Below are 25,798 nucleotides of genomic sequence, written 5' to 3'. Positions count from 1 at the left end.
TCCAGGGAAGTCCTGGTGAACAGTTCCTATATTTTTTACGTCATCTTCTTCTTCTATAGGGGTAAATTCAGGCAGGTTTGGCCAAGGAATCAACTGGAACATCAGAGACTCTGCTACACCAAAAGTTGCTCCTCCCTTGGCTGTAAATGTGGACAAGGTCTCAATGGGAGACTGCAGAGTGGAAAGAGACCTCCAGAACAACGAACCCCAACAGGATGCAAAATGCAGTGTATACTATGATTACAACTCTGCTGAAATATATCTGCCGATGGACTAACACTGGAAATGAATAAACAAAAATGAAAGCAACTGTGTGATACGGTGGTCAGAACAGAGATGAATTTCCTTTTGTTATTCTCTGCTTTTCAATCTTTCTGTAATGTCATTAGAGAGGGCTTCCCAGATGGCATTAAAGGTAAAGAACCTGCCTGCCAATGCAGGAGACAAAAAAGAGGTGGGTTCAATCCCTGGACAGAGGAGCCTGGCAGCTACAGCCCATAGGGTCATACAGAGTCATACACGACTGAAAAGACTTAGCATGCATGCACACACGCATGCAGGATATATATATGGGGCTTCCCAGGTGGTGCAGTGGTAAAAGAACCCACCTGCCAATGCAGGAGACATGGGTTCGATCCCTGGGTTGGGAAGATCTCCTGGAGGAGAAAATGGCAACCCACGCCAGTATTCTTGCCTGAAAATTTCTATGGACAGAGGAGTCTGGCAGGATACAGTCCATGGAGTCACAAAGAGCCGGACATGACTGTGCTCGTGTGCTCAGTCATGAGGACATATATATATATATATATATATATATATATATATATATATATATATATATATATATATATATCCTCCCCCCCTCCCCCCCTGATCAAGGGACTTTGAAAGAAGAAGGATTGGAATTTTACATAAAATCACCAGGAAGCTCCTCCAAGTTTGCAGTATGAGAAGCCAAGATGTAGCAGTCTCAGAGGGGATTTGCCAGTTCATGTTAGGAGTCCCTGATCTTGGACAGGTCAGGAATATGACCTGAGTCTGATCCTGAGCTTTGCAGAAAAAGAAATTCAGGTTTCTCCAGAATGATCAGGAGGCTCTGGGAGAACTGACAGATATTGAGTATAGGAAACAGTGGAGACTACTCAGCTGTTTTCACTTCCAGTGGCGGCCAATGCTTTCTAGAGATGACAGCTTAACAGAGGATCCTGATAGCAAACTTGAGTATTCTCACCTCTGGGGAGTATCTTCAGAGTATTTCTATGCTCTCAGAGTTGAGATGACTAAATCAAGGATTCTCTTTAAATGCTTTATTTATCCAGCTTGGATACCTTGACATGTGCTTTTAAGTAAGTTAAATTCTCTGTGCCTCAGTTGTACCATCTATGAAACTGGAATATGTATATGATATACCTCATAGAGTTGTCAGAATGTATGCCAAGGCTTAGCAAATAGTAGCTGGTTGTATCAATAATAACATCTCAGTAAATAGTAACAAATGGTTATTGTAAATCTTGTGCTTATTTCAAATTGAAGCCTCTTGAAGATAATTTGATGTTCAACTTATCCAAAACCTTGGGCAAAACTGGGGCAGCTCAGCTTCATAGGAAATCTAGTGTACCACTCTACTCTTCCTCTTTCCTTACATGGGTTTCTCCATGGCAGAGTCTCTCTTCAAAAAAAAAAAAAAAAAAATTTCCTATCTGGAATTCCCTGGCAGTCCAGTGGTTAGGAGTCCATTGCACGTGACATGAGTGCAATCTCTGATCAGGGAATTAAGATCCCACAAGCCACACAGCATGGCCAAAAACATTTTTTTTAAGAGTCCTATTGATGTTTAGAAGTATCCTGTCTTTTCTTTCTCTGGGATAGTACCCAACATCAATTTTAAGTGACCAGAATTTTTTTTTTATTTATATATAATGTTAAGGTTGCATAATTCATATTCCTATCTGTAATTTTCCAAGTTACATTCTTCCTCTGAGGTTCTGGGTTAGGGCGATGGATCCTGGTTTTACTCTGCATATAGTCAGAATAATCTGAGCCACCTATTTCTGAGATGCCAATGCCTCTTTTGTCATCAAAACCTGATGTCAGCATTTTGTTCTCTTGTTTAAGGCAACAGATCTGTACATGTTTACATACAATGATCTGGGGATTTTCTAAGCACTCACCGGCTTCCCCAGTGGTTCAGACTGTAAAGAATCAGCCTGCAATGCAGGAGACCTGGGTTTGATCTCTGGGTCAGAAAGACCCCCTAGAGAAGGTAATGGCAACCCGCTCCAGTATTCTCGCCTGGAGAATTCCATGGACAAAGGTACGTGGTTGGGCTATAGTCCATGGGGCCACAAAGAGTTGGACATGACTGAACACCTATAACACTTTCACTTCACTTTGACTTAAGCACTGTCCATCAGAACCAGTATGAATAAAGCGAATCTTTTATCGAGGTCTTTTTGATCCAGTCCTCTCATATCTGGGGACCCATACATATCCCAAGGAAAGAAAAGGTCATATGCCTGAGTAGAATATATGCTTGGCTTGATTTTAAAGTGTAAGACTGCTAGTCACCCAAATCATTAGGAGGATGATTACTATATAATCTGAGATATCACATAACCATTGAAAAATGATCATTTTGAAGATGGTGCTACAACATAGGGAAATGCCAGCATTAGTCAGCTACTGCTGCCAAGCAAACAAACTTAGAATCTCAGTCATACAGGAAATCTTTATTTCTTCTGCATTTGCAGGTCAGCTGGATTTTGGCTGATCCAGGCCATATCAGTGGAACTTGGCTGATCAGTTGAGGTGACATCGCTCATTCCTCCGTGACTAGTGGGCTGCTCAAGACATCATCTTTACAGGATGGTAGCAGAGGCTCAGGAGAGCAGACCTAACGCTGAGATGGGTAAAGCCTCTGTACACGTCACAACTACTAACGTCTCACTGGCCGAATAAAGTCCTATGGACAAGTCCACATCAAGGGGGTGGAAAACATACTCCACCTCTAATGTCAGGAACCACACATGGTGTAGATCTAGGGAGTGAGGAAGTCTTGAGACGAATCATACAAGCTACAGCAGTGCCTCACAAAAAGGTTACATGGAAAACACACACGCGCATATGACGTTGACTGTAACTTCATAGTAACTATGTAAAAATATTTTTTGCAAGTCAACAAAGAATAGAAATAAATAAGCAAAATTGAAAAAAATGTTGCCTGGATAACAAATTGATAAGAACTTTTTATTTTGCATTTCTCTAGTTCTCAGACTTACATAATAGAATTATCTTACCTTTTTTTTAATTGGAGTATAGTTGATTTACAATGTGTGTTACTTTTCTATATTAAAGTAAGTTTTAGAAGCTTCTCACAGCAGGCATATTATTTGACCAAATGAACTGTTTTGTTTTATCTATTATATTAAGGGTCTGTAGAAAAATGTAGACTTCTAAGTACATTCAAGTTAGCCATTTATTCTTAGTCCCCACCAATTCCTAATCTCAAACTCAAATCTAACAAACTTCCATCAACATGGACCTTTGCCTAAAAACGGTTTAAATTCCTTTATTCTCTTAAATTCTTCACTATGGCAGTGTTAATTATTCTCCACACTGACCTCTTTGAAGTCTCCAAAATCAGATATTCATTCTATTGACTAGAAGCATTGTTCTGGTAGATTCTGATTTTCTGAAAGGAGCAAGTCCATTCAATAAATAATTACTGAGCACCTGCCATATCCAAGGCACTCTACTAGTTACTTTGGGGGAACTAAATATGTGTAAGTGCCATCCTTACTCTCATGGGGCTCATAGGCTAATGGGAAGAGAAAAGTGCACCCATACATTTGGGGACAGGAAGAACAGACCAGAAGAAGGAAGAGTGCATGAGTCCGCAGCCCTGGAGGCATAGTGGAGTCATTTGGACAACTTTTATTAAGTGTCCAAGCCCATGCCTAGAGATGCTGACATAATTGGTCTGATGTCTGACTTGATGACTGTTTTGGTTTATTTTCAATATTTATTTATTTATATGTTTTTATTTATTTGGCTGCACCTTGTCTCACTTGTGGCGTGCAGTATCCTAAGTTGCAGCATATGAACTATTAGTTTCAGCATGTAGTAGGATCTAGTTCGCTGACCAGGGATGATCGAACCTGGGCTCCCTGCATTGGGGGCGCTTGAGTCTTATCCACTGGACCACCAAGGAAGTACCTGATATTTTTTAAAACTCCTCAGAGGGTTACAAAGAGCAGCCAAGGTTGAGAACCCCTGGATTAGGCCTTCTACTTTAAGTTTGACCAAACTCTCTGCATAGTACTGACAAAGACTCTCAAATGCAATCCTTATAGCAATTAATTCTTTTTTAAAAATAAATTATTTTATCAAAAATTATACAATGTATGCAAACAGTTTAAAGTCCAAAAAGTCAAATGGCCCTGAGGCTTATGACTAAAATTTAGCAGTCCCCTGTTCTCTTCATCCCCCAATTCTTTCTCCATTTTTGACTCTTTAAATTATTTGTAGAGAATTCATACACCTTCAATTCTCCAAATGTTAACATACTGGTATCTCTTGCTTCATCAAAAACGAATTAACTGGGACTTCCCTGGTGGTTCAGTAGTTAAGAACCTGCCTTTCAGGAAATGTGGGTTCGATCCCTGGTTTGGGAACTAAGATCCCACATTCTCTGGGGCAACTAAACCCTGCAACTACTGAGCCCGTGGGCCACAACTAGAGAGTCCATTGCACTGCAGTGAAGGATTCCGCATGACGCAACTGAGAATCGATGCAGCCAAAAATAAACCCAAAAAACGAAAACAGAAAACTAATTAATTGTGAAATTTTTTTTCCCCACCTAAAAGTACCCTGAAGCCCCCAAGGAAAGGCAAACAGAAGTAGGTAGTTGGAGCAACAGGAGGCAGAGGAAGGTTCTTCCGTTCAATCCAGGGAAAGGAGAGCTGACGACTGTCAGGTTCAGACTGGCTGCCTTGGTGACCCAAGCAGTTCAGAGAGGCAGCTAAGAGCACTTTTCTAAGCCCACCCACCTGCTCTCCTGTCTCTTGGAAAGCTGATGGGCTTTATCTGAAATGATAGCCAAAAGCATATATCTACACTTTCTCCTGGACTTATGCTTGGAGGGCACCCTACTCCACCTCCAAAATAAGCCAGTGAGGTGGGGGTGGGTTAGAAACACTGGGAGACGGACTTAAAATGAAGGATGCGTTAGAAGTGTAAATTAGAGTGTTATCCTGAGAAGCCCTGAAAGTTAGTTTGGCTTGAAGACTTCAGGGACTCCCTGGAGATACATTAGCAGGGATGTCACAAAATCAGTTCTGTATTTGAGGAGCACCTCTGTGACTGGTGGCTTCCCTGGTGGCTCAGGTGATAAAAGCGTTTGCTTGCAATGCGGGAGAAACGGATTCGATCCCTGGGTCGGGAAGATCCCCTGGAGAAAGAAATGGCAACCCACTCCAGTTCTCTTGCCTGGAAAATTCCATGGATGGAGGAGTCTCGTAGGCTACAGTCCATGGGGTCGCAAAGAGTCGCACACGACTGAGCGACTTCACTTTCACTTTCACTTTTCTGTGGCTGGACAAGATGAAAGCTGGATTGGATTAGAAAACCCAGAGGCAAGGGACCCATCATAAATCCCAGGGAAGAGGTGGAGAGGAGTGGGAAAAACCAGTGACACCGCAAATAGACCCGGAGGCCCAGTGCCAGGAGGCAGTTCTGTGGCTCCATGCAATTCTGACTGACCCTTGACCTCCTCGCTTGTGGCACATGAAAGGGCGAAGCTGCCACCTGCTGGGGAGCAGGGAGACTCTGCTCTCTGTCCCTTCCTATACTGTTTGAAATAATTTTCAGAAGGTTGCCTTCTTTTCATAAAGCAGGTAGAGGTGTTTGATGGCTTTCGAGGCAAAACAGAGCTTATGAACTTCCTCTGACAGGGCATACTCTGGACTGAGCCCAAACACAATATTCCTCTCCAGGCCTGAAAACTGCTGAATACTGTCTAAAACAATGTGACCGTCCAGAACACCAGAGGCCTGGCTGAACACAACCTTTGTGGCTCCGCAGGTCTCAAATAATTCCATCGCTCTTAGCAGTGCAAGCTCATAGCGTCCTCTGTCCTCTGCTCTCCTGCACAGAATTGCTATGTCTCTGGGCAGATAGCCACACTGGAACAGGTGGTGACATCTTTCTGCCACGTGTCTCGCGATTTCTTCTGTGGTCAGGTTGGTCTCTATCTCACACACCCCAGGCAAAGCCTGGGCACGCATTGCTTCCTCATACGAAGCTTCCCTGAATGCCGCCAGTGTGTCTGGAGACACGCTGGGGTGAGGATTTTCCTTGAGCCTCTTCATTTCTTCTTTCATGAGCATCGCTATTTCCAGAGCACAGTGGATCCCGTTGGTGATTGTTTTCCGAGGAAATTGAGCAGATGGAGGCGGAAGGCCGTTGCCACCTCCATGATGGACTTGGAAAGGGTCCAGGAAAAGCCAGAGAATCCCGTGGTGTGGGTTTCCACTTCCAGCACCCCTCACCTTTGGGTGGGTGATGCTCTTGGCCTTCATGTACCAGTCACCATATTTACTGCAGAAATGCTCAGTTTCATCCATCACTATGTGCTTGACCTTTGGGAACTCCCCTCCCATGAAGGTTTTCCGGGTCACAGCTCGGCAGGTCGTTTGCTGGCTGTAAGGATGAAGGAGAGAACAGGGCTTCAGGCATACAAATAAAAGGAACACCATGCATTTATGACTCTCTGGATTGGCATTAGAGACTGATTCACCGGAAGCTGATTCACTGATTCAGCAGTGTCCTGAATACTACAAAAATGCTCTTCTTACAAGGCTCCTGACACCATTTGCTGTCGTTTAGTCGCTAAGTCAGGCTTCCCAGGTGGCGCTGGTGCTAAAGAACCTGGCTGCCAATACAGGAGATGTAGGAGATGGGGGGTTCCATCCCTGGGTCGGGAAAGATCCCCTGGAGGAGGGCATGGCAATCCCCTCCAGTATTCTTGCCTGGAGAATCCTTTGGACAGAGGAGCCTAGTGGGCTATAGTCCATAGGGTCTCATGGAGTTGGACACGACTGAAGTGACTTAGCATGCACACACAGTCGCTAAGTCACATCCAGCTCTTTCGAGACCCCACGGACTATAGACTGCTGGGCCCCTCTGTCCATGGGATTTCCAGGCAAGAATATTGGAGTGGGTTGCCGTTTCCTTTTTCAGGGGATCTTCCTGACCCAGGAGTCAAACTCGTGTTTCCTGCTTGGCAGACAGATTCTTTATACCTAGGAAGCCCACCTGACAGAACACATAATTGCAAACCCTAATCCTTGGAGTTATCAAGTTAAATCAGCATGTGAGACTTTTGAAATGAACTCAGAAGATTTTGTTATTTCTACTACAGTCCCTTTCTACTGCTTAACAATCCCTAAAGACAAATTCCTTATACCTAAGGGAAATCTCAAAATGAATTTACACTTGTTAATACTATTTCTTTACTTTCTATCTTTTTTAGAGCTGGTAAGCAGTCACCTAGAGGCATATCATAATGTTCATATGAAAAAGAAATATGGGCTCCTATAAGTTCCTCTAAAGAAAATCCTCCTTCCCCACTTATTTTTAGTACAATGCCAGAAGCCTCTCTAGATTTTGGTTAGGAAAGCATCAAGAGGTTGCTGAGTTCCATGACATGTCAGGATGTCAGGTAGGGTACCAAGTCTACAGGGCTATGCCTCTGTGGAGCTACCATCCTACTTACTTAGCTCAATTTTCATTTATAGTATATTTTAGCATATAAATAGATATACATGCATATATGTACTTAAAAATTTTTAGTTGTTTATTGCCTCCTCTAATTTAGATTCAAGTCATATCACCCATCCCTACAGATTTCCTGATTTTGCACGTGCAGTCCCTGGGGCTTTAATCCCTTTGTCCAGAATCACAAACCCCTGAGTCACAACTATTCAAGTTCTTTCCTTCCAGTTTGGACAGTGTAGACTTCTTGAAGAAAAGCGCTGAGTCTTAGCCATCTCTGTATCCCCCTCACATTGTGCTCATCGATATTTGTTGGATTTAACTTGGCTTTTGACTGGGGTTCTCTTAAAACTTACCTATAAAGCATAAGAAAGAACATAGCTTCAGCACAGTTTACAAGATCCTTCATTATCTGCCATCTGCCTCCTTTCCAACTTCATCATTTGTCACACACCCACAGCTCCTCACTGCTCCAGGCAGACCTACCATTCTGATTCATCTCCATGCCTTTCTACTTGCTGTGTCCCTTGCCCAAAAAGCCCCCAATTATTGCACTTCTCCTACTGACTTCTTAAAAAAGAAGTCAGGATGTCCTTCATTGGAGAGTATTTGCTGACCAAACTACAGCTTAAGCTAAGTTTAAGCACATCTTTACTATTACACTAATTATACATTACCATTGATTATTTTTCTCTTTGTCTCTCTTACTGGGCTTTATGGCAAGGTCTTCAATGTATTTTCCTCCTCTAAACACTAAATGTACACTGCACCTAGCATACAAATGGTGCTCACAAAAGATTAGCTTGATAAATAAGTCAAGCAAACCAAAAACTAAAAGCCCTCATTCGCTGGATTGAATAACATCCAATTTCTTTTACTAAATTGAAAGCTAAAAATTTAAATCAGAAGCAAATGTGCATGGTTTCTAAAATGATTGAATCAGAACAAGTCAAACACATAAAAATATTTTATAAATGAAATCAAACGGTATTTAAAATCAAGTTCGTGTTAGGTAGAATGTCTAATTGACTGAAATATCCTATGAAAGCATATAAACACCCTATTAAAACATTAAATATCAAGCAGAAAGCATATGTGAAGCAAGATGGATTCGTTTCAGCCTTTCTTAAGTTTGAGGCCATAGACTGTGGGGAAAAATGTTTCTAGTTCTATAAATTGAAAGTTATGCCTATGTGGCTAATTGATAATGAGATGTTTAAGCATGAACACTACAAAGTGGTCTTTTCTAGCTCAGCTGCTTGATCACTTGCAAATGTATACATAGTTTGGGCTCTTGCCTGTATGCATCAAAGGCATTGCACAATCTTACACTAAAGACACATTACTGGTGCAATGCTGTTGAAAGACTGACTAACTGCATTTATCGTGTTTAGTTAGTGAAGTTCTTACGTCACAAAATCCTTTAAGGCATCACTTTCGCAAACATAGAGGATCTCCTTGGACTTGCAGTGGAACAAGTCCTTAATTTTCTCCATGATCTTTATGGCCAGTGCTGTCTTTCTGGTTCCTGGAAAGCAGTGGACGAACAGTTCTCGTGTCTCCTGAAGGCTCTGTGAAAGTAACTCACACTGCTCCGCTACGAGCAAATTGGAAAATTCACAGCCCAGTTGGTCGCTCAGAAGGGATCGAGAGCACAGCGAGACCGTGATAAGTGCCTGCAACAGTTTTTCCATTTCATCCTCGTCAGCAAGCCTGTAGGGTTGGGGATAGCGCAAGGTGATTTCGCTGGGTTTGCGCTGTGCGCCAGGCAGGTGCACCAGCCTCGGAATGACACACACTTTCCCCGTGTAACCACCAACAGTTCCCAGTTTCTGCTTTAACTGACGAGCAGTGTTCTGGGCATACACCAGCCCCCCAGTCCACGTGGAGTCTGTTAAGATTGTATAGAGTACCGGGGAGCTATTCACCGCTATTAGGAGAGCATCACACAGGACATACTGCTCCTTCCTTAAGCCGACATCACTCGCCCAGCTTCTGGAAACTATCACAAACCCCTGAGAACAAGGATATATCTGTGTCTTCATTAATTCCTCCAGTCCTTTATGATCTGAGAAGAGCTTCTTACAGAGGGATTCTGGTTTAAATTGAATCTTTTCCGGTGTCACTGAAAATTCAAGGAATAGAGGTTACTAAGATTTCTAAGACATTTAAATATTCCTGCGACCTCATAATGAAGTAAGCCTAGCCATAGAACTGTGGCTAGGACAAGTTTCCTTATCTCCAAATAAAGCACCTCCTCTTCATAGGCCAGGGCTGTGAAGTCCCTGTTTCTGACAGTTCTCATGCAGGGAAGGGCAATCAGGAAGGGGTCTTCACAGAGCAGCCTTCTAGCACTCTGTCCTCAACCCTAAACGACCCAGTAACTCTAGGAAGGTACTTCTTGTTAAGGGTGTGTGTGAGAGAGAGAGAGGGAGAAAGAAAACTGATGCTTTGGGGAAACTAAGAACTTTCCTTTTGGAACAATGATTCTTAACCTGTGGCAAGTTTGCCCCCAATATGGCATTTGGCAATGGCACCCCACTCCAGTACTCTTGCCTGGAAAATCCCATGGACGCAGCAGCCTGGTAGGCTGCAGTCCATGGGGTCGCTAAGAGTCGGGCACAACTGAGCGTCTTCACTTTCACTTTTCACTTTCATGCATTGGAGAAGGAAATGGCAACCCACTCCAGTGTTCTTGCCTGGAGAATCCCAGGGACGGGGGAGCCTGGTGGGCTGCCGTCTATGGGGTTGCACAGAGCTGGACACGACTGAAGCGACTTAGCAGCAGCAGCAGCAGGGTATTTGGGACTGTCAAAATGGTTTGACTTTTATTAGCTGGAGAGGTGCTACTGCCATCTAGTGGCTAGAGGCCAGGAATGCTGCTAAACTTCCTACCATTCTCAGGGCTGCTGCTGCTGCTGTTACTGCTGCTAAGTCGCTTCAGTCGTGTCCGACTCTGTGCAACCCCATAGACGGCAGCCCACCAGGCTCCCCCGTCCCTGGGATTCTCCAGGCAAGAACACTGGAGTGGGTTGCCATTTCCTTCTCCAATGCATGAAAGTGAAAAGTGAAAGTGAAGTCGCTCAGTCGTGTCCGACTCCCAGCGACCCCATGGACTGCAGCCTACCAGGCTGCTGTGTCCATGGGATTTTCCAGGCAAGAATACTGGAGTGGGTTGCCATTGCCTTCCCCAGTTCTCAGGGCAGCCTCCCTCAAACCAGATGTAAAATAGAGAGTCAGTGGGAATTTTCTGAGGGACGCAGAGAGCTCAAACCCAGTGCTTTGGTGGCAACCTAGAGGGGTGGGATGGGGTGGAGGTGGGAGGGAGGTTCAAGAGGGAGGGGACATGTGTATACCTATGGCTGATTCATGTTCATGTATGGCAGAAACTAACACAATATTGTAAAGCAATTATCCTCCGATTAAAAATAAAATATTAATAAAAAAAGAATTATCTAATCCAAATGTCAAAAGGGTCGAGATTGAGAAACTCTGCCTTAGACTCTGCCTGGACTCTCGCCTGGAAGTGTCCAGGTGACCCCATGGCTCACTTCCTTTTGCCTTGGAAAGCCAGGGGGGCAGTTCTCTCAAATTTATTCTCTCATATTTGGAGGGAAAAAAAGAGCTATCTGTGACTGGAAGCCCAAAGGTACACAGACGTATAGGGTGGATTTAATGACTGAAAACAAGAGTTCACTATGTGTATTAGTTCAGGACCATTGTGTCTGCTGAGCCTACATCTGACCTTCTCCAAGGAGGAAGTCTGGAATGAATTGCTACCAACCACCCCCCACCGGCGACTTAATTTTAGGAAATAAATTGTCCCCTCAGCTGAAATCAGGAAGGAATACCTGGAAACAGGTGCTGTTGGAGAGCCTCCTTAAATTCTAGGACTTTGATGGGATATGACAGGCTTCTTAGGGGAGACGAAGCTGATGAAATCAGGTGAAGGCTGTGGTCAGCCTCCAAATTGGAAGGAACTAAAAAGAAAAAAGCCCACAAAGCATCATTTTAGGTGATAAAGAACTTTTCTATTGCTCTTCCTACAGTTGACGCATGACATGTGTCGTGCCTGGGCTGCCCTCACTCTTCCTACGCTGTCAACAGTTCATGCGTGTTAGGAAGGAGGTCTGGGATTCCTGCAGGGCCATGCATCTTCTAAGTCACCTGTGACTCATCTCAGGCAAGTCATTTCTCCTCTCTATCCTGTAAGGGTGAGCAGGTGGTCCCTGCGGTTCTTTCCAATTCTAATATTCTGGTTCCAGGTCACCTCTAAAGAGAAAAGGTTTCTAGTAGTGGTGGTGATGGGATGGCAGAAAAAGTAACCACAGGATTTCCTTGGTAGTCCAGTGGTTAGGACTCTGCCTCCAATGCTGGGGATATGGGTTCAGTCCCTGGCCAGGGAACTAAGGTCCAGCAAGCCTAAAAAATTTTTTTAAAATAAGCACAGTAATTTTTTTTATGTTGTGATAGTTGTTAAAGGTCCCCCCCCCCCCCACCCCTGCCAAGTTTAGAAGAATAAGAAGTGGTAGAATCTCTAGTTTGGTGTGTGTGTCTGTGAAGTAAACTCTAATTTAAGATAAGAAAAAGCATAGTCCAATAACATCACTCAAGTCTTGATCCAAGCTTCTTTTTACAAAATCTGGAACTAAATGACCCTGGAGGCAAATCGATAAACTTCATTCAGCCTATAAGTCTTTTATGGGCTGATCTGAAATCACCAGGACTGATGCTTAGCAAAACTGAAAAGAAGTGAAAACACAAAGTCCTCCTCCCACACCCCCTTCCCCAGCACCTCCTTTTGCATAAGTTTTTAGTTTTTCTCCACTTGGTGGTGCCCCCAGCCCTGAGAATGGTTCAAGGTATGGGCTCCTAATTTTACTGAAGCAATTCAAATTTGTCAACAAGTTTCCCTTGAAAGAATTAGTGGAGAGCTATTCTTAAACAGCGTTTCTCTAAAATATCACCTTTAGAAAGACTATAAATGAAAGTTGTAGAGTAGGAATGTCAGCCTGCAAATTTGTTTCAGCAGACCTTTACAGCGTATAAAAATGAGACCTAAAAGGATACATCAAATGGTAAACTGCTTGTGATTATGAATGACTTTGGTTTTCGCTTCTTGTATTTTTTGGTTTCCTATTACCCACATGTTAACTTTTAAGAAAAGAATGTTATTTTAAAAAGCTTAAAGGAAAAATAAAAAAGGAACTTTCACAAATTCATGGCTGATGGCATACAGGCTTTTCTTGACTTCACACAGTTCATATTCTGAGTCTTTGTAACTAAAAATATAGAAAATCACTCTTAAATAGGAGAAGATTTGTAAGCAAAAGCAGATTTCTGTCCTTTTTTCCTTGTTGTTTAGTCACTAAGTTATTTCCAACTCTTCTGCTACCCCATGGCATGGATGGTAGCCCGCCAAGCTCCTCTGTCCATGGGATTCCCAGGCAAGAATACTGGAGTGGGTTGCCATTTCCTTCTCCAGGGTATCTTCCCAATCCAGGGATCAAACCTGCGTCTCCTGAATTGGCAGGTGGATTCTTTACGGCTGATCCACCAGGGAAGCCCCATTCTTTACCTGGACAAATAACCAAATGAAGACAGAAGTTTCTGCCTCCTGATTGAACAATGGTTTCTCTTCTGCTTTACCTGATTGAATATCCAGCATCATGGTTACCCACTGCTCAGCCGACAGCCTCGTGACAGAATTGTCCCTGATGATCCAGGAATCCGGGGCTTCTGTGAATACTACACAGCAGAAGGGCTCCACGTGGACCACACAGACATGACCGTACAGGACATCTCTTTGGTATACATTTAAGATTTTGGTAGTGAAGTTCACCTTCGGCTTCTCACAGCAGAAGTGGAATGTAGGCAATTTTTCTATGCAGTTTTCTATTTCTCTTTTTAGTAAGTCAGGGTTCACTTTTTCTCCCTGACATCCAAACACTTCTTTGCTCTTATCATCCACCCCGATAATTAGGTATCCCCCGTGGGTGTTGGCAAATGCAGAGACATAATGAGGCAGCATTTCTTTAGTCCGAGGAATGATCTTTTTGGTGGTGAACCTTTTAAACTCGACGTGTGTGGACTCAGTGAAGTTGAGTTTCTCCTTATACATGAGCTTATCCTTTTTAACAAATTCTGAGGCACTCATCCTCATGTCTTCCTCTTCCTGCATGTATCTATCCAGAGCTTTCTGAGAATGTAGCTCCTGCATCGTTGATCTTCCTCTCTGGGTTCTAGACTGTTTCTCTCGGAGGAGCTCCAGGGCGCTGTGGGCACTCAAGTTGATGGTGGAAGTCACAGCTCTCTGATATAAATTGGAGCGCAAGCTGCAGATCCTTAGGCTGAAAATATCTGGGCACCATGACTTCACAAAAATCATAAGATTGTGTCCCTGCTGCATGTAGTCAAGGTATTTCTGTGAACCTGAAGGGAAGAGTTTCTGAAAAGAAGTTTCCAGATCATGTCCCAGTCCGTGGCATCGGTAACTGTAAGTTTTATCCTCAATCTCTGCTTTGATCACACCCCCTCCAGAATTTAACAGTGCACACGTTGCTTGGATGATTCTAGAATTCTCAGTTCTTTTCAAATAGCTATTGGTCATCCTCTTCCTGTTTTCCTCTCCAAAAGTGACTCTGCCCACGTCTACGGTTATCTCAGGATAAAGCATTTCCGTCTCCATCTTGAGGCTGTCCATCTCAGCAGCCCTTCTGCACCACAAACAATAACAGAAACAGGTTCCAATAAATAATTCGGATAGAAATGTTGTTTCAATATTAACATGAATTCCGTAAATTATAAACTTTTCTTCAAAGCTGTAAATTATTGGACATAGATTTTAGTGTTGGAAATCATCTTTGATATCACTGTTTTTTAATTGGGGTATAATTGCTTTACAGTGTTGTGTTAGTTTCTGTTTTACAACCACATGAATCGGCTACATATATACATATATTCCCTCCCCTCTTGAGCCTCCTTCCCATCCCCCTATCCCACCCTTCTAGGTCAGATTTCACTGTTTTCTCCCAACTTTGTCAAGACCTTAGGCTTCCCAGCATGATTGGGCATAAACTAAACGCTTAATATTCAACCATAAAGGAAAAAAATGTATTGTTGAAAATTTTAGCTATTTTTCATTTAAAATCAGGAAGCATCAACAGTGAGCCCAGATATAAAGGGCATGGATTGTTACAGGAGCTAAACAAATTTTACAGAAGTGGTTGCCATCAGAAAACGCTCCTATTTACAATTCAAAGGGGAAAGAAGACAATGGAGAACCAAGAGAATATAGCTTTGGAGTATATGTGATGTACAAGATCTAGTTATAAAAACAAACATAAAACTTGGTATTCTCGATGTGCTATTTTATACATTTAAAAACACTTTATTCTACTCCCGAAAGAATGCCAACTGACACCAAATGCAGAAATCTTTCAAGCTCTTCAGACATTCTTCTAAAAGTACATTTCTTGTACAGTGTGATGTAGGAACAATTTTCCTTGCTTCCTAGTAGTTCTGCCTGTGGGAACCTCTAAGACCTGGGAATGGACATGAGCCTTTGAGACATAGTTACTAAATTGTGGTCAACCTCCTTTTGTTTCCCAGATCAGAAAACAGCCACCTAAATTGAAGTTAGCACCCCAGAAGCAGATGTTACAGAAATGTCCCCTCCTTTGTTTTTGTTAATTGCAAAATAAAATATTTACTAACCCAAACCAAAATTCTTCCTCTAGAAGAAGAGAGCCCAGTTGGTTTTTGTTTTTTTGTTTTTTTTCCCTCTGTGTGATCTCTGCTAAGCAGAGGCCATGTGGGTGTTGTTTATATCCACCAAGAGGGTAAGAAAGCAGGCATCCAGCAAGCTGGGTCCCCTCCCCTGCCATTAGTTTACTCTTGGTTGCTTTCTCACTTCCTCCAAGCAAACCAGAATCAACCCGATGAGTTGTTTTTTTCATAGGTGACCATTTATACACAAATGTAAATGTCTGGCTCTTAGAGAAATTTCTGGTAAGATTCTATTCATATCATAGAATCACAGAAGTGTTGGAAGGGACTTTAAAGACCATTTTAACCATCAATCTGGTTCTTAAATACTCTCTATAATATTCACAACTCCCAACAAATTTCTTTCCAGTAACTGCTTGAACACCTCCAATAACACAACTCATTGTCTCTCAAATTAGTCCCCTTCTATTTTCTGACAGCTCTGTTATATATACTTGCTTATTTTTAGCTATATTCTGTCTTCCTATAACTTCTGCATGCTGGGACTAAAACAAATCTACTTGCTTTTAAACTAGAAGAACTATACTCTCACGGATGTTACTTGAATGCTGATAACAACCGTGATAGATACAAAGTGGTCTGAGAGTCTAGCTCCAGATGAACATCTATCTGCTCCACATGTCCCCAGATTTCTCTCTCATCTTCCTTTACCAGATTCTCCTGAGCTATAATTTTATTAAGTTCTTTATGCCCTCAGACATAAGCTGAGATGAGATGGATGAGATTAAAAAAAATTTTTGTTTTTTTACCTGATGCCCTTGCTTTTCCTCTTGCTGTTTCAGTTCCACATCGGGGTTTGGTCTGAATGTTTGCCTTCTCTCACAGCCCCTGTTGCCTTCTGATATCAGCCTGGGAGGAGCAGGAACTCTGCCAGACTCCCCAAGACTTCGCAACATTGACCCACTGAGAAAGGCTGATAAAGAGTCAAGAAAAGTCCATGACAGGGCAGATTGGCAGGCCACAGTCTGACCTCTGGGAGTAAATGAAGGAGTAATGGGAAAATTCAGGGGTTTTCAAGTGCAGGGCCAAAGCTAAAACATCCCACCTCCGAGAGGCTGAATGTCTTTTTTCATACATCGTACAAGCAGCTTCTGTCATAGTTAATTTCATTTCAAAGCTCTATATTTATTTTAAATTAAGCTGCCCTGTACATATCCATTATGAACAATATTAGTCTATTTTATCACCTTCCAAATTGCTTATTCTGTTCTTCTTACTTTTATTCTATTTTTCCTATTCTTCCTCTTTGTTAAACACAAGACCCTTTCTAGAAAAATGCTCATTGATGAAGGTTTGGCTATCCTGGGTGAGAGGATTACAGATGACTTCTCATCAAATTTCTTTTCCTTTCCTTTTTTTTTTTTTTTTTTTTGACTTTTCTGTATTTTCTAAATGGTCTACAATAAATGTCAATCATTTTTATAATTTACAAAACAATTAAATGAAAAAAATAAACAGATAAGAGACAGTTATCTCATTTGGGGATGCTGGTTAAACTGAATCAAGTTTCTTATAGAGGGCTGACTGACGGCCACCAATTATTGATGGTGATGATGGGGATGGACCTATAAATGTTAACTTACAAGGGCTTCCCTGACAGCTCAGTGGGTAAAGAATCCGCCTGCAATGCAGGAGACCCTGGTTCGATTCCTGGGTTGGGAAGATCTGCTGGAGAAGGGATAGGCTACCCACCCCAGTATTCTTGGGCTTCCCTTGTGGGTCAGCTGGGAAAGAATCTGCCCGAAATGTGGGAGACCTGGGTTTGATCCTGGGTTGGGAAGATCTCCTGGTGAAGGGAAAGGCTACCCATTCCAGTACTCTGGCCTGGAGAAGTCCATGGACTAGTCCATGGGATCGCAAAAAGTCAGACAGGACTGAGCAACTTTCACTTTCACTTACAAGGAAAAAGGATCTTTACAAATGTGATTAAGTACTGATGTTGAGATGAGGAGATTATCCATGTGGGCCTTAAATCCAAACCAGAAGCGTTCTCATAAGAGCAGCAGCAGAAAGAGATTTGATATGTACAAAAGAGAAGGCAAAAGACTGCAGAGGCAGAGACTGGAGTGACGTGGCCACGTGTGAGGGGGTGTCAGCAAGTATGGGAAACAGCCAAATAGACTGCCCCCTAGAGCTTCTGAGGAAGAGGAGCACAGCCCCTGCTGATACCCTGATTTCTGCCCACTTTTGTCAAACTCCTGGTAGTGAGAGAATAAACTTTTGTTGTTTTAAACAACCAAAATGGTGGTAATTTGTTACAGCAGCCACAGAAAACTAACATAGTTCTTTCCCCCTAAGTCAAACCATCAAGCATCTACCATCTCCTTCAACTTGTTTTTGATGAAATGACATTATCATATAGGTTTCTGAATACCCCTCGTATTTCTTTTCATTAACTAAGGTCAAAGGTCGGCTCTCAGCTTCAATTTTAACCCTTTTCACTCATGTCATTTTCAAATCCAGTCTCACTTATTTTATTTTTAAATTTCTTGGCCACACTGAGTGCTGATTGTAATTCCCTAACCAGGGAACCACTGGACCACCAGGGAAGTCCTCAGTCTCATTTTTTTTTTTTTTTTCTTTAGGCCTCACTGTGCAGCACGTCGGATCTTAGTTCCCTGACCAGGAATCAAACCAGTGCCCCCTTCATTTGAAGTGCAGCTCGTTAATCACTGGACTTCCAGCGAAATCCCCCAAGTCTCACTTTTAGTTCTACCATCTACCTTAATTCTCAGCTTCACTGAAATCCTTCTGATATTACTTATTTTTAGAAAGATAGAAAAGACTGTCATTTACTGGACATGTGCCTTTGGGCACAAGGGACCAAGCTGGGAGTGTGGCACACCACATGGGAACTGAGATTACTTGGCCAGGATTCCCTGGTGGCTCAGATGGTAAAAAGTTTGCCTGCGATGGGGGAGACCCGAGTTCCATCCCTGAGTCAGGAAGATCTCCTGGAGAAGGAAGGAAATGACAACCCACTCCAGTATTCTCGCCTGGAAAAGCCCAGGGGCAGAGGAGCCTGGGAGGCTATAGTCCATGGAGTCAGACACGACTGAGCGACTTCACTTTCACTTTTCAAGTGGAAGAGCCGGCATGTGGTCAGGTCTGTTTAATACAAATGCTCCTACTCCTTCCACTGCCTCTCAAATTTAGGATTCTGGATTGCTTTGGAGTCTTCAGAATCAGAAATTTACCTAAGTACTTCCTTTTTTCTTCCCAGTCAACAGGAAAGACATTTTATGGGGCAGGAGAACTAGGAATTGGATTGTTTTCTCATTCTTTTTTTTTTTTTTTTTGCTGTGCTGGGTCTTCATTGCTGCACGCAGGCTTTCTCTAGCTGTGGTGTGAGGACTTCTTGCCTTTCGAAGCACAGGCTCTAGAATTCAGGCTCATTATTTGCGGTGCAGTGGCTTCGTTGCCCCATGGCATGTGGAATCTTCCTGGACCAGAGATCAAACTCATGTCCCATGCTTTGGAAGGCAGATTCTTAACCACTGGACCACAGGGAAGTTCTTCTTATTCTTTAATGAACTATTGGGAACCAAATCAGAATAAAGGATAATGTGAAAGATGAGCAAAGAGAGTTTTTCTTCTTCAAAGTTCTTAGTCAAGTCCCCTGGCTATTAATAGTAGGTTATCAGAACAGGGAGGAGTTCTCATTTTGGCTCTGATACCTAGAAGCAAATGTCCGTGATATGAAGCAACTTGAAATCAGTAGCTTGGACAGTGATTCTCTCTAGGTCTTGGGAAAGTAATCTGGCCATGCTGTTGACAGTTAGCTGAGAACTAGAGCCCCCAATTTATTTAAGATGTGTTTATTCACTATGCATTTCAGTTTATCCAGAGATAATTACAGCACAGCCTTCAAGCCCAAAAGCACAAACAGCTGAACATCAGCCTTCGTCTCACTCTAAATTCATTTGTCAGTATGACTTGACTAGCATAGCAGACTTGATAACATAGTGTCTGACAGCAACCGTGCTGTTTTTACCACACCACCATCTGACTCTGAGTAAGTTTCATTCATTCTCTCATTCAATCAACCACTTTTTTTGTGTGTTTGAGCCCCAAGGGCATTGCAATTCTAGCACTTTTTAGCTCTGAAGCTATGGTTAAGATAATCCAAGCCTCAGGTTCCTTCTGTATAAATTGGAGGTAATAATAGTGCCTTCTTCATATAGTTCTTGTGAGAATGAAGTGAGATGATGTATATAAAGAGTTTAGCATGGTGCCTGGCATAGAATGTCAGCTTTTCATTTAATAATCAATTATCAAGCACTTACTGTGTTCCAAACATAGTACTGTGCTCTGGGGCTACTGGTCATTTGCACCATTTAGTGGCTGCCTTCTTTGGGCCAGATCTGCAACTTTGATGATCTCAAATTGTCCTCGTAGTAACTTGTAAGACATGCATTATTTTCACCATTTTATAAATGAAGAAACTGAGTTAAGAAAAGTAAAGCTCAAGGCCACACACATAGTAGGTAGCAGAGCTGAGATCTGAACACTTGGAGTCCAACTGATTTCAAAACTCACTATCATTTTGCCCTGCAGCCTTTACTGTTAGCAAGAATAAGACACATGTCCTATTCACAATCTAGAGGGGGGAAAACATGTATTAAAGAACTCATGGCAATACAACATATGTGGTAATACCAGGTGAGAACTTTACGTACTATGCATTGTTCTCAATTCTCATAACAGCTCCATGAGGTAGGTACTGTCATTATTCCCACTTTTACAGATAGAGAAACTGAGGAACAGAGAGTTTATGATGCTTGCAAATACTATAACCCATGTGAATGACCATAACACTCTTGTGCCATTCTGGCAAGCTAGACTCATATGAACAGTGTGCTTGGGGTGTTCTAACAAGTGAAAATGACTAAGCTTGTGAGAACAAGAGAAGATTTCATAAATGAGATGGTATATGAGCTTAATCCTGCAAGTAAGAACACACCAGGTTGAGAAAGGGTGATGGGGAAGGAAGGGGAAAACCAGGAAAAGGAAACAGCACTTGGCAAAGGCCCATTCTCTTCACTGTCTAAACTCTCTTATTTTTAGAGTACAATGAAAGTGATGAAAGTAAAGTCGTTCAGTCATGTCCAACTTCTTGTGACCCCGTGGACTATGCAGTCCATGGAATTCTCTAGGCCAGAATACTGGAGTGGGTAGCCTTTCCCTTCTCCGGGGGATCTTCCCAACTCAGGGATTGAACCCAGGTCTCCCGCATTGCAGGAGGATTCTTTATCAGCTGAGCCACAAGGGAAGCCCAAGAATACTGGATTGGGAAGTCTGTCCCTTCTCCAGTGGATCTTCCTGAGTCAGGAATCTAACCGGGGTCTCCTGCATTGCAGGTGGATTCTTTACCAACTGAGGTATCAGGGAAGCCCCTAAAGTACAATGAGGATCCTTAATAGGTCTCTAAAGAAGGCATTCCATTTTTCTCCACACTTTCCTTCTATTTCTTCATGTCTTTCTCCCCATCCCTATCCTCCTGCCACCCTTCACATGCCACCTGTCCATTTCTTGCTAGCTGTCACCTGGACACTTGCCATCACTTGAAATAGCTTCCCGTTCTTTCACTCTGCCTTCCTTCCATCTATTTAAAAACATAGTTGCCTAATGGGTTTTCATATCTAATCACCTATCTCCTCAGACTCTGAAATCTTCACACTGCCCACTTTGTCCAGAATAGTCTCAACTACACAGGCAGTAAGCCGCCATCTTGGCCTGTCTTTCAATTCGTGCCACCCCCTTTCATCACAGCTAACACTGGTCCTCAACTTTGGTGTGAATCAGAATCTCCCCTGGCACGCGTGTGTGTGTGTGCTCAGTTGCTTCAGTCGTGTCCAGCTCTTTGTGACTCTATAGACTGTAGCCCACCAGGCTCCTCTGTCCATGGGATTCCCCAGGCAAGAATACTGGAGTGGGTTGCCATGCCCTCCTCCAGAGCATCTTCCCTGACCCGGGGATCCTGGGGATCGAACTCGCATCTTTCTGCGTCTCCTGCGTTGCAGGAGGATTCTTAACCCACTGAGCCACCTGGGGAGCCTGCTCCCTTAACATACTTCTTAAAAATATACACGCCTGGGGGCTCCACCTCCAGATTCAACCTTATTGATTCCGGAAAACTGAGTTGTGCAGTTTTGTCCCTTTTTTTTTTTTTTTGATGTTTTAGGACGTCTATGTTAACTTTCCTCCTGGTGTTTCTAACTCACTGACTTTTGAGAAACACTACACCATTTCAACCTTACCTAAATTTGGAAGGAAATGGCAACCCACTCCAGTATTCGTGCCTGGAAAATCCTATGGACCGAGAAGCCTGGTGGGCTACAAGTCCATGGAGTTGCAAAGAGTCGGACACGACTGAGCGACTCTCACTCACTCACCTACGCTTTCTTATTTAATTCGAGAGTTAAATTATCTGCTCCCAGAATCTCCTAATTCTCAAATCCCACGCATCTTTCAAGACCCAGATCAAAGGCCACCTCTTCCACGACGTTTTTCCTGCACTCCTTTGCAGTTCTTTGATATTTAATGCCCTCTCTTTATTGTTTAGGAAGCGCCCAAACCTCTGACCAGCCAATGAGTTTCCCCTGGGTGGGGAAGAAGGGGCACGTTCATCAAAGTTCACCCCAACCTCTCTAGCTCTCAGGTGGGAGTTTGGCACAAGTGCCGTATTGTTGGATCACCGTCTGAACCGATAGTTCTTTCTGTCAACTACAAATTGGCACTTAGCAAGAGCACTGCCAACGACTGAAAAACATAGGTGTTTGCCATCTGCCTCTACGGAGAGTGAACCCCATGCTATAGCTGTTGACCTTCAACAACCGGAGGGAGTTCAGGGTGAAGTGAGGCACTTTGTGCTCCAGGGAATCTGGTGGGACAGGTCTTTAGATAGTTGGATGTTTTTAGGAACAGATTTTATGGTCTCAAACCTTCCATCTCCTCATACCTAAAGTGAAAGTGAAAGTGAAGTAGCTCAGTCGTGTCTGACTCTTGTGACCCTGTGGACTGTAGCCTACTAGGCTCCTCCCTCCATGGGATTCTCCAGGCAAGAATACTGGAGTGGGTTGCTATTTCCTTCTCATACCTAAAGAAGCACTAAATCCCTTCCGGGTGACATCAGATCCTCATGACTAACAAAAAGCCTTTTGTAAAATGAGTGCTTCATGGTATTGAACTCCCCCTTCACCAAAACCTTACATATTGTCTTTCACCCACTCCCGCGCTGGAACAGTCTCTCAGAGCTATTCCCAGGCTGCAGTCCGCATTTTGCCCCCAATAAAACTTAACTCACAACTCTCATGTTGTACATCTTTTTTAGCCGACAGTCCCAAAAGTCTAGGGCACACACACTCTACAACCCTGCCTCAGATGCCTTTCCCTAGTGAAACAAGGCACTCCAGATAACAGCCTCTCCAACGTCGGAGATTAAGGAATTGAAAGACCGGCAGAAACCACTCCGCGTCTAACTTTTAACTCAGGCTTCAGAACCCGCCCAGCCATAGAGCGACTGCAAATGCGCTTGCGCCCTCTGGCCGGCTCCGTCCCCAAAGTTCGCCTCGCGCTCCGATTGGCTGCTCTCCGCACCAGCCTGGGCGCCACGTGATCCACTGGCCACCGCGTGATTGGTTGTTCCTTTCGCCGGGGCTGCCGGCCCTGCCGCGAGGAGCAGGAGTCTGGAAAGCGGCAACTGGCTTCCTATTGTACAGCACAGGGTGGGCTGCCGTGAGCCTCAGCAGACCCGGGCAGGCCTCGTGAGAATGTAGGACGTAAGCGTTTTGGGAGGTTCGGAAAGCGGACTGCAGAGCCCTTGCCTCCAGCTCTGGTTTGCGCCCTGGCTCCGGCCTTACTTGTGTTTCGCCCACAAGAATGGCTTCCTTCAGTCTTTCCTGAAGTTGGTGAGGTTTGGACGTATTAGTAGTGTTAGTAATATTGTTATTTTTCTTATTATCATCATCATTTGAGAGTCCACTGCGTATAAGCATTGGTGGTCCTGCGCAGGGCGCCATGCAGAAAGCCTTGAGTTAGAAGCTGGAGGAAGGAGGGCTTATAGATGCTTGCGGAACGTCCTTAAACCAGCATGAAATGTTGGAGGTAAGTCAGCTTTATAAATTGTGCTGATGTTTTTATAGGGTTTAGTAGGGAGGGTCATTCATTGACTAAACTAAACCCTCGTTTATTGTGCCGCCTTCTGTTGCCCCAGGTTCCCTGCTGAGTGTAATGGTTGCAAAGGCCAGTGAGACCCAGTCCTGGTTCTTCAGGAGCTCTGTCTGTGTGATGGGACTGGTGAGTGAGACAAGGAGGTGGAGGATGGGAATGAGTGAATATTTGGCGTGTGACGCCTACTATGGTCGGAAAAAGTGCTGTGAGAGTCAGAGGAGGGGGTAAACTGAGGGAGTTAGGGACCACTTAACCGAGAAGGGGGCTTCTCTGATAGCTGGTAAAGAATCCGCCTGCAATTCAGGAGACCCCGGTTCGATTCCTGGGTCAGGAATATCCACTGGAGAAGGGAAGGACTACCCCCTCCTGGAGAATTTCATGGACTGTATAGTCCATGAGGTCGCAAATAGTCGGCATGACTGACCGACTTTCACTTAACAGAGGTGACATTTGAACAAGGCTTTAGAACTATAATTAGACTTTCTCCAGATTGAAAGGGGTAGGGAAGGCACGCCAGACAGAGAGAAGTTTACAGAGGAAGAGAACTAGGAAAGTGTGCCCACTGTGAGTGACTGGAGCACACTTGGAGTTCAGCTCACAAGTTTCCTGCTTTGAGACAAGAGTTATTTAAGTTCTGTTAGCTCGTTTGTTTTTTTTGTAACACGTACTCCTGCAAAGGCTGGTGTGATCAAGGCTCAAGCCTCTAAAAAGGCACTTTGTTTTTAGTAGTTTCCCTCTCTTTGTGGAGTTTAGTTGCTGAATGGAGAACACAGGCCATATGTAGCTGTCCAGTTTTAACTAGGGAGTATCAGTCTATTATCAGTTTTATAAGTGGCCAACTGAAGCATGTTGTGTGTCCAAAATTGTTACTTATATATTGACAGTACTCTGCTGAAAAGCTGGAGAGGTTGACATTGTTTGCAAACCACGAGAAGGCGTCATTTAGAATAAATAAAATGTAGTCAACTTTCTCATTCAGAAATTGATTATCCAGGTTGTGAATTACTCAGGCTTTGCATTGTTTCCTTTATCTTGCCCATCCTCTGGAGAAAAATGAAATTAAACCTTATATTTAGCTGGTAGTGGAAAAGTATAAATCTGGTAACCAGACCTGTTTCTCCTCCAACTCTGTTGTTAATTTGCTATGCACCTTTGTCAAATCATATCCTCCTCAGGTTTTGGATTCTTTAGAAGACTTGTATAAAATTTTTATGGCTAATACTTTTCATCTTTATTGGCAGTAGAATTGTAAATCAAATTATATGTTAAATGAATTGGAGTTTATAAAGGCTTTTTAGTAGAAAATCTTTCCTGAAGGTTTTCCTTTAGAACTAGACTATAAATCCCTTCACAGACAATCCCTAAGATTTTATCATGCATGGTGTTTGGGCTCACTAAAACCAGAAATTATTTTGAACTGTAAATGCTTCTCTACTGTGTATTTTAAAAACAACCAAAGGAAAAAAAATAAATAAAAATAAAAACAACCAAAGAAAACCACATACCCCAAAACAAAACTTGTTCATGTTAACATTTTGTACAGCAGAGTTGTTTAAGGTGCATAGTGGAAGATGCAATATTGAAAGCCCATGCTCCTTTTTTTTTTCCATGGGTAAACCTAAGTTTTCTCTGATGTGAAAATAGGGTTTGGGGCTGCTCTTATGAAATACAAGGAGGTGAAAGCAATGATGCGATGATGAGTGAAGCATAGTCTGACCTGGTATTGCCATTGCTTCAGTGTTGGCTTTGACCAGGGTATGACCCCTTAATCTTCTCTCTGAGCTGATTCTGGTTGTGGTTTTTCTACACTGGTATGTTCTAGCCTATTTGGATACTGGCTTTATTATGTTAGAGCATTTCTTTAATATGCTTTTGTATTACTGATACTTTCATGTTTTCTTTGTAGGTTGAGGTGAAAAATACTGCTTTGATATCTTCATGGAAGACTGCATTATTTCATCCCTGAATCTGGTTCAGTTCCCTTATTGACTGATTACTGTGTTAAAATGCTTGTTTAGCAGTGATTGTAAAATAACAGTAATTAACATGTACATGCTCTCTTGGG

The 25,798-nt window shown here is 43.1% G+C and overlaps 1 protein-coding gene and 1 non-coding gene across 2 annotated transcripts; one reads left to right on the top strand and one right to left on the bottom strand.

Annotated features, from left to right (window-relative positions):
- Positions 1-5,670: 5,670 nt before the first annotated feature.
- SLFN14 (schlafen family member 14) lies at positions 5,671-14,476 on the bottom strand. The gene is made up of 4 exons (NM_001205902.1): positions 13,423-14,476; positions 11,625-11,753; positions 9,184-9,898; positions 5,671-6,699 (listed from the first exon to the last, which is right to left on the bottom strand). Exons 1-4 carry the CDS (start codon positions 14,474-14,476, stop codon positions 5,865-5,867), a joined length of 2,733 nt encoding a protein of 910 aa, NP_001192831.1. The 3' UTR covers positions 5,671-5,864.
- Positions 14,477-25,421: 10,945 nt separating this feature from the next.
- On the top strand, positions 25,422-25,518 carry LOC112442809 (Z30 small nucleolar RNA). The gene has a single exon (XR_003031100.1). It is a non-coding gene; the product is annotated as a Z30 small nucleolar RNA (small nucleolar RNA).
- The last annotated feature ends 280 nt before the right edge of the window (positions 25,519-25,798 follow it).

The sequence above is a fragment of the Bos taurus genome, chromosome 19, assembly GCF_002263795.3.
Source record: "Bos taurus isolate L1 Dominette 01449 registration number 42190680 breed Hereford chromosome 19, ARS-UCD2.0, whole genome shotgun sequence".
Taxonomy (NCBI): Eukaryota; Metazoa; Chordata; class Mammalia; order Artiodactyla; family Bovidae; genus Bos; species Bos taurus.
This window is presented reverse-complemented; position numbering and strand designations above follow the sequence as displayed.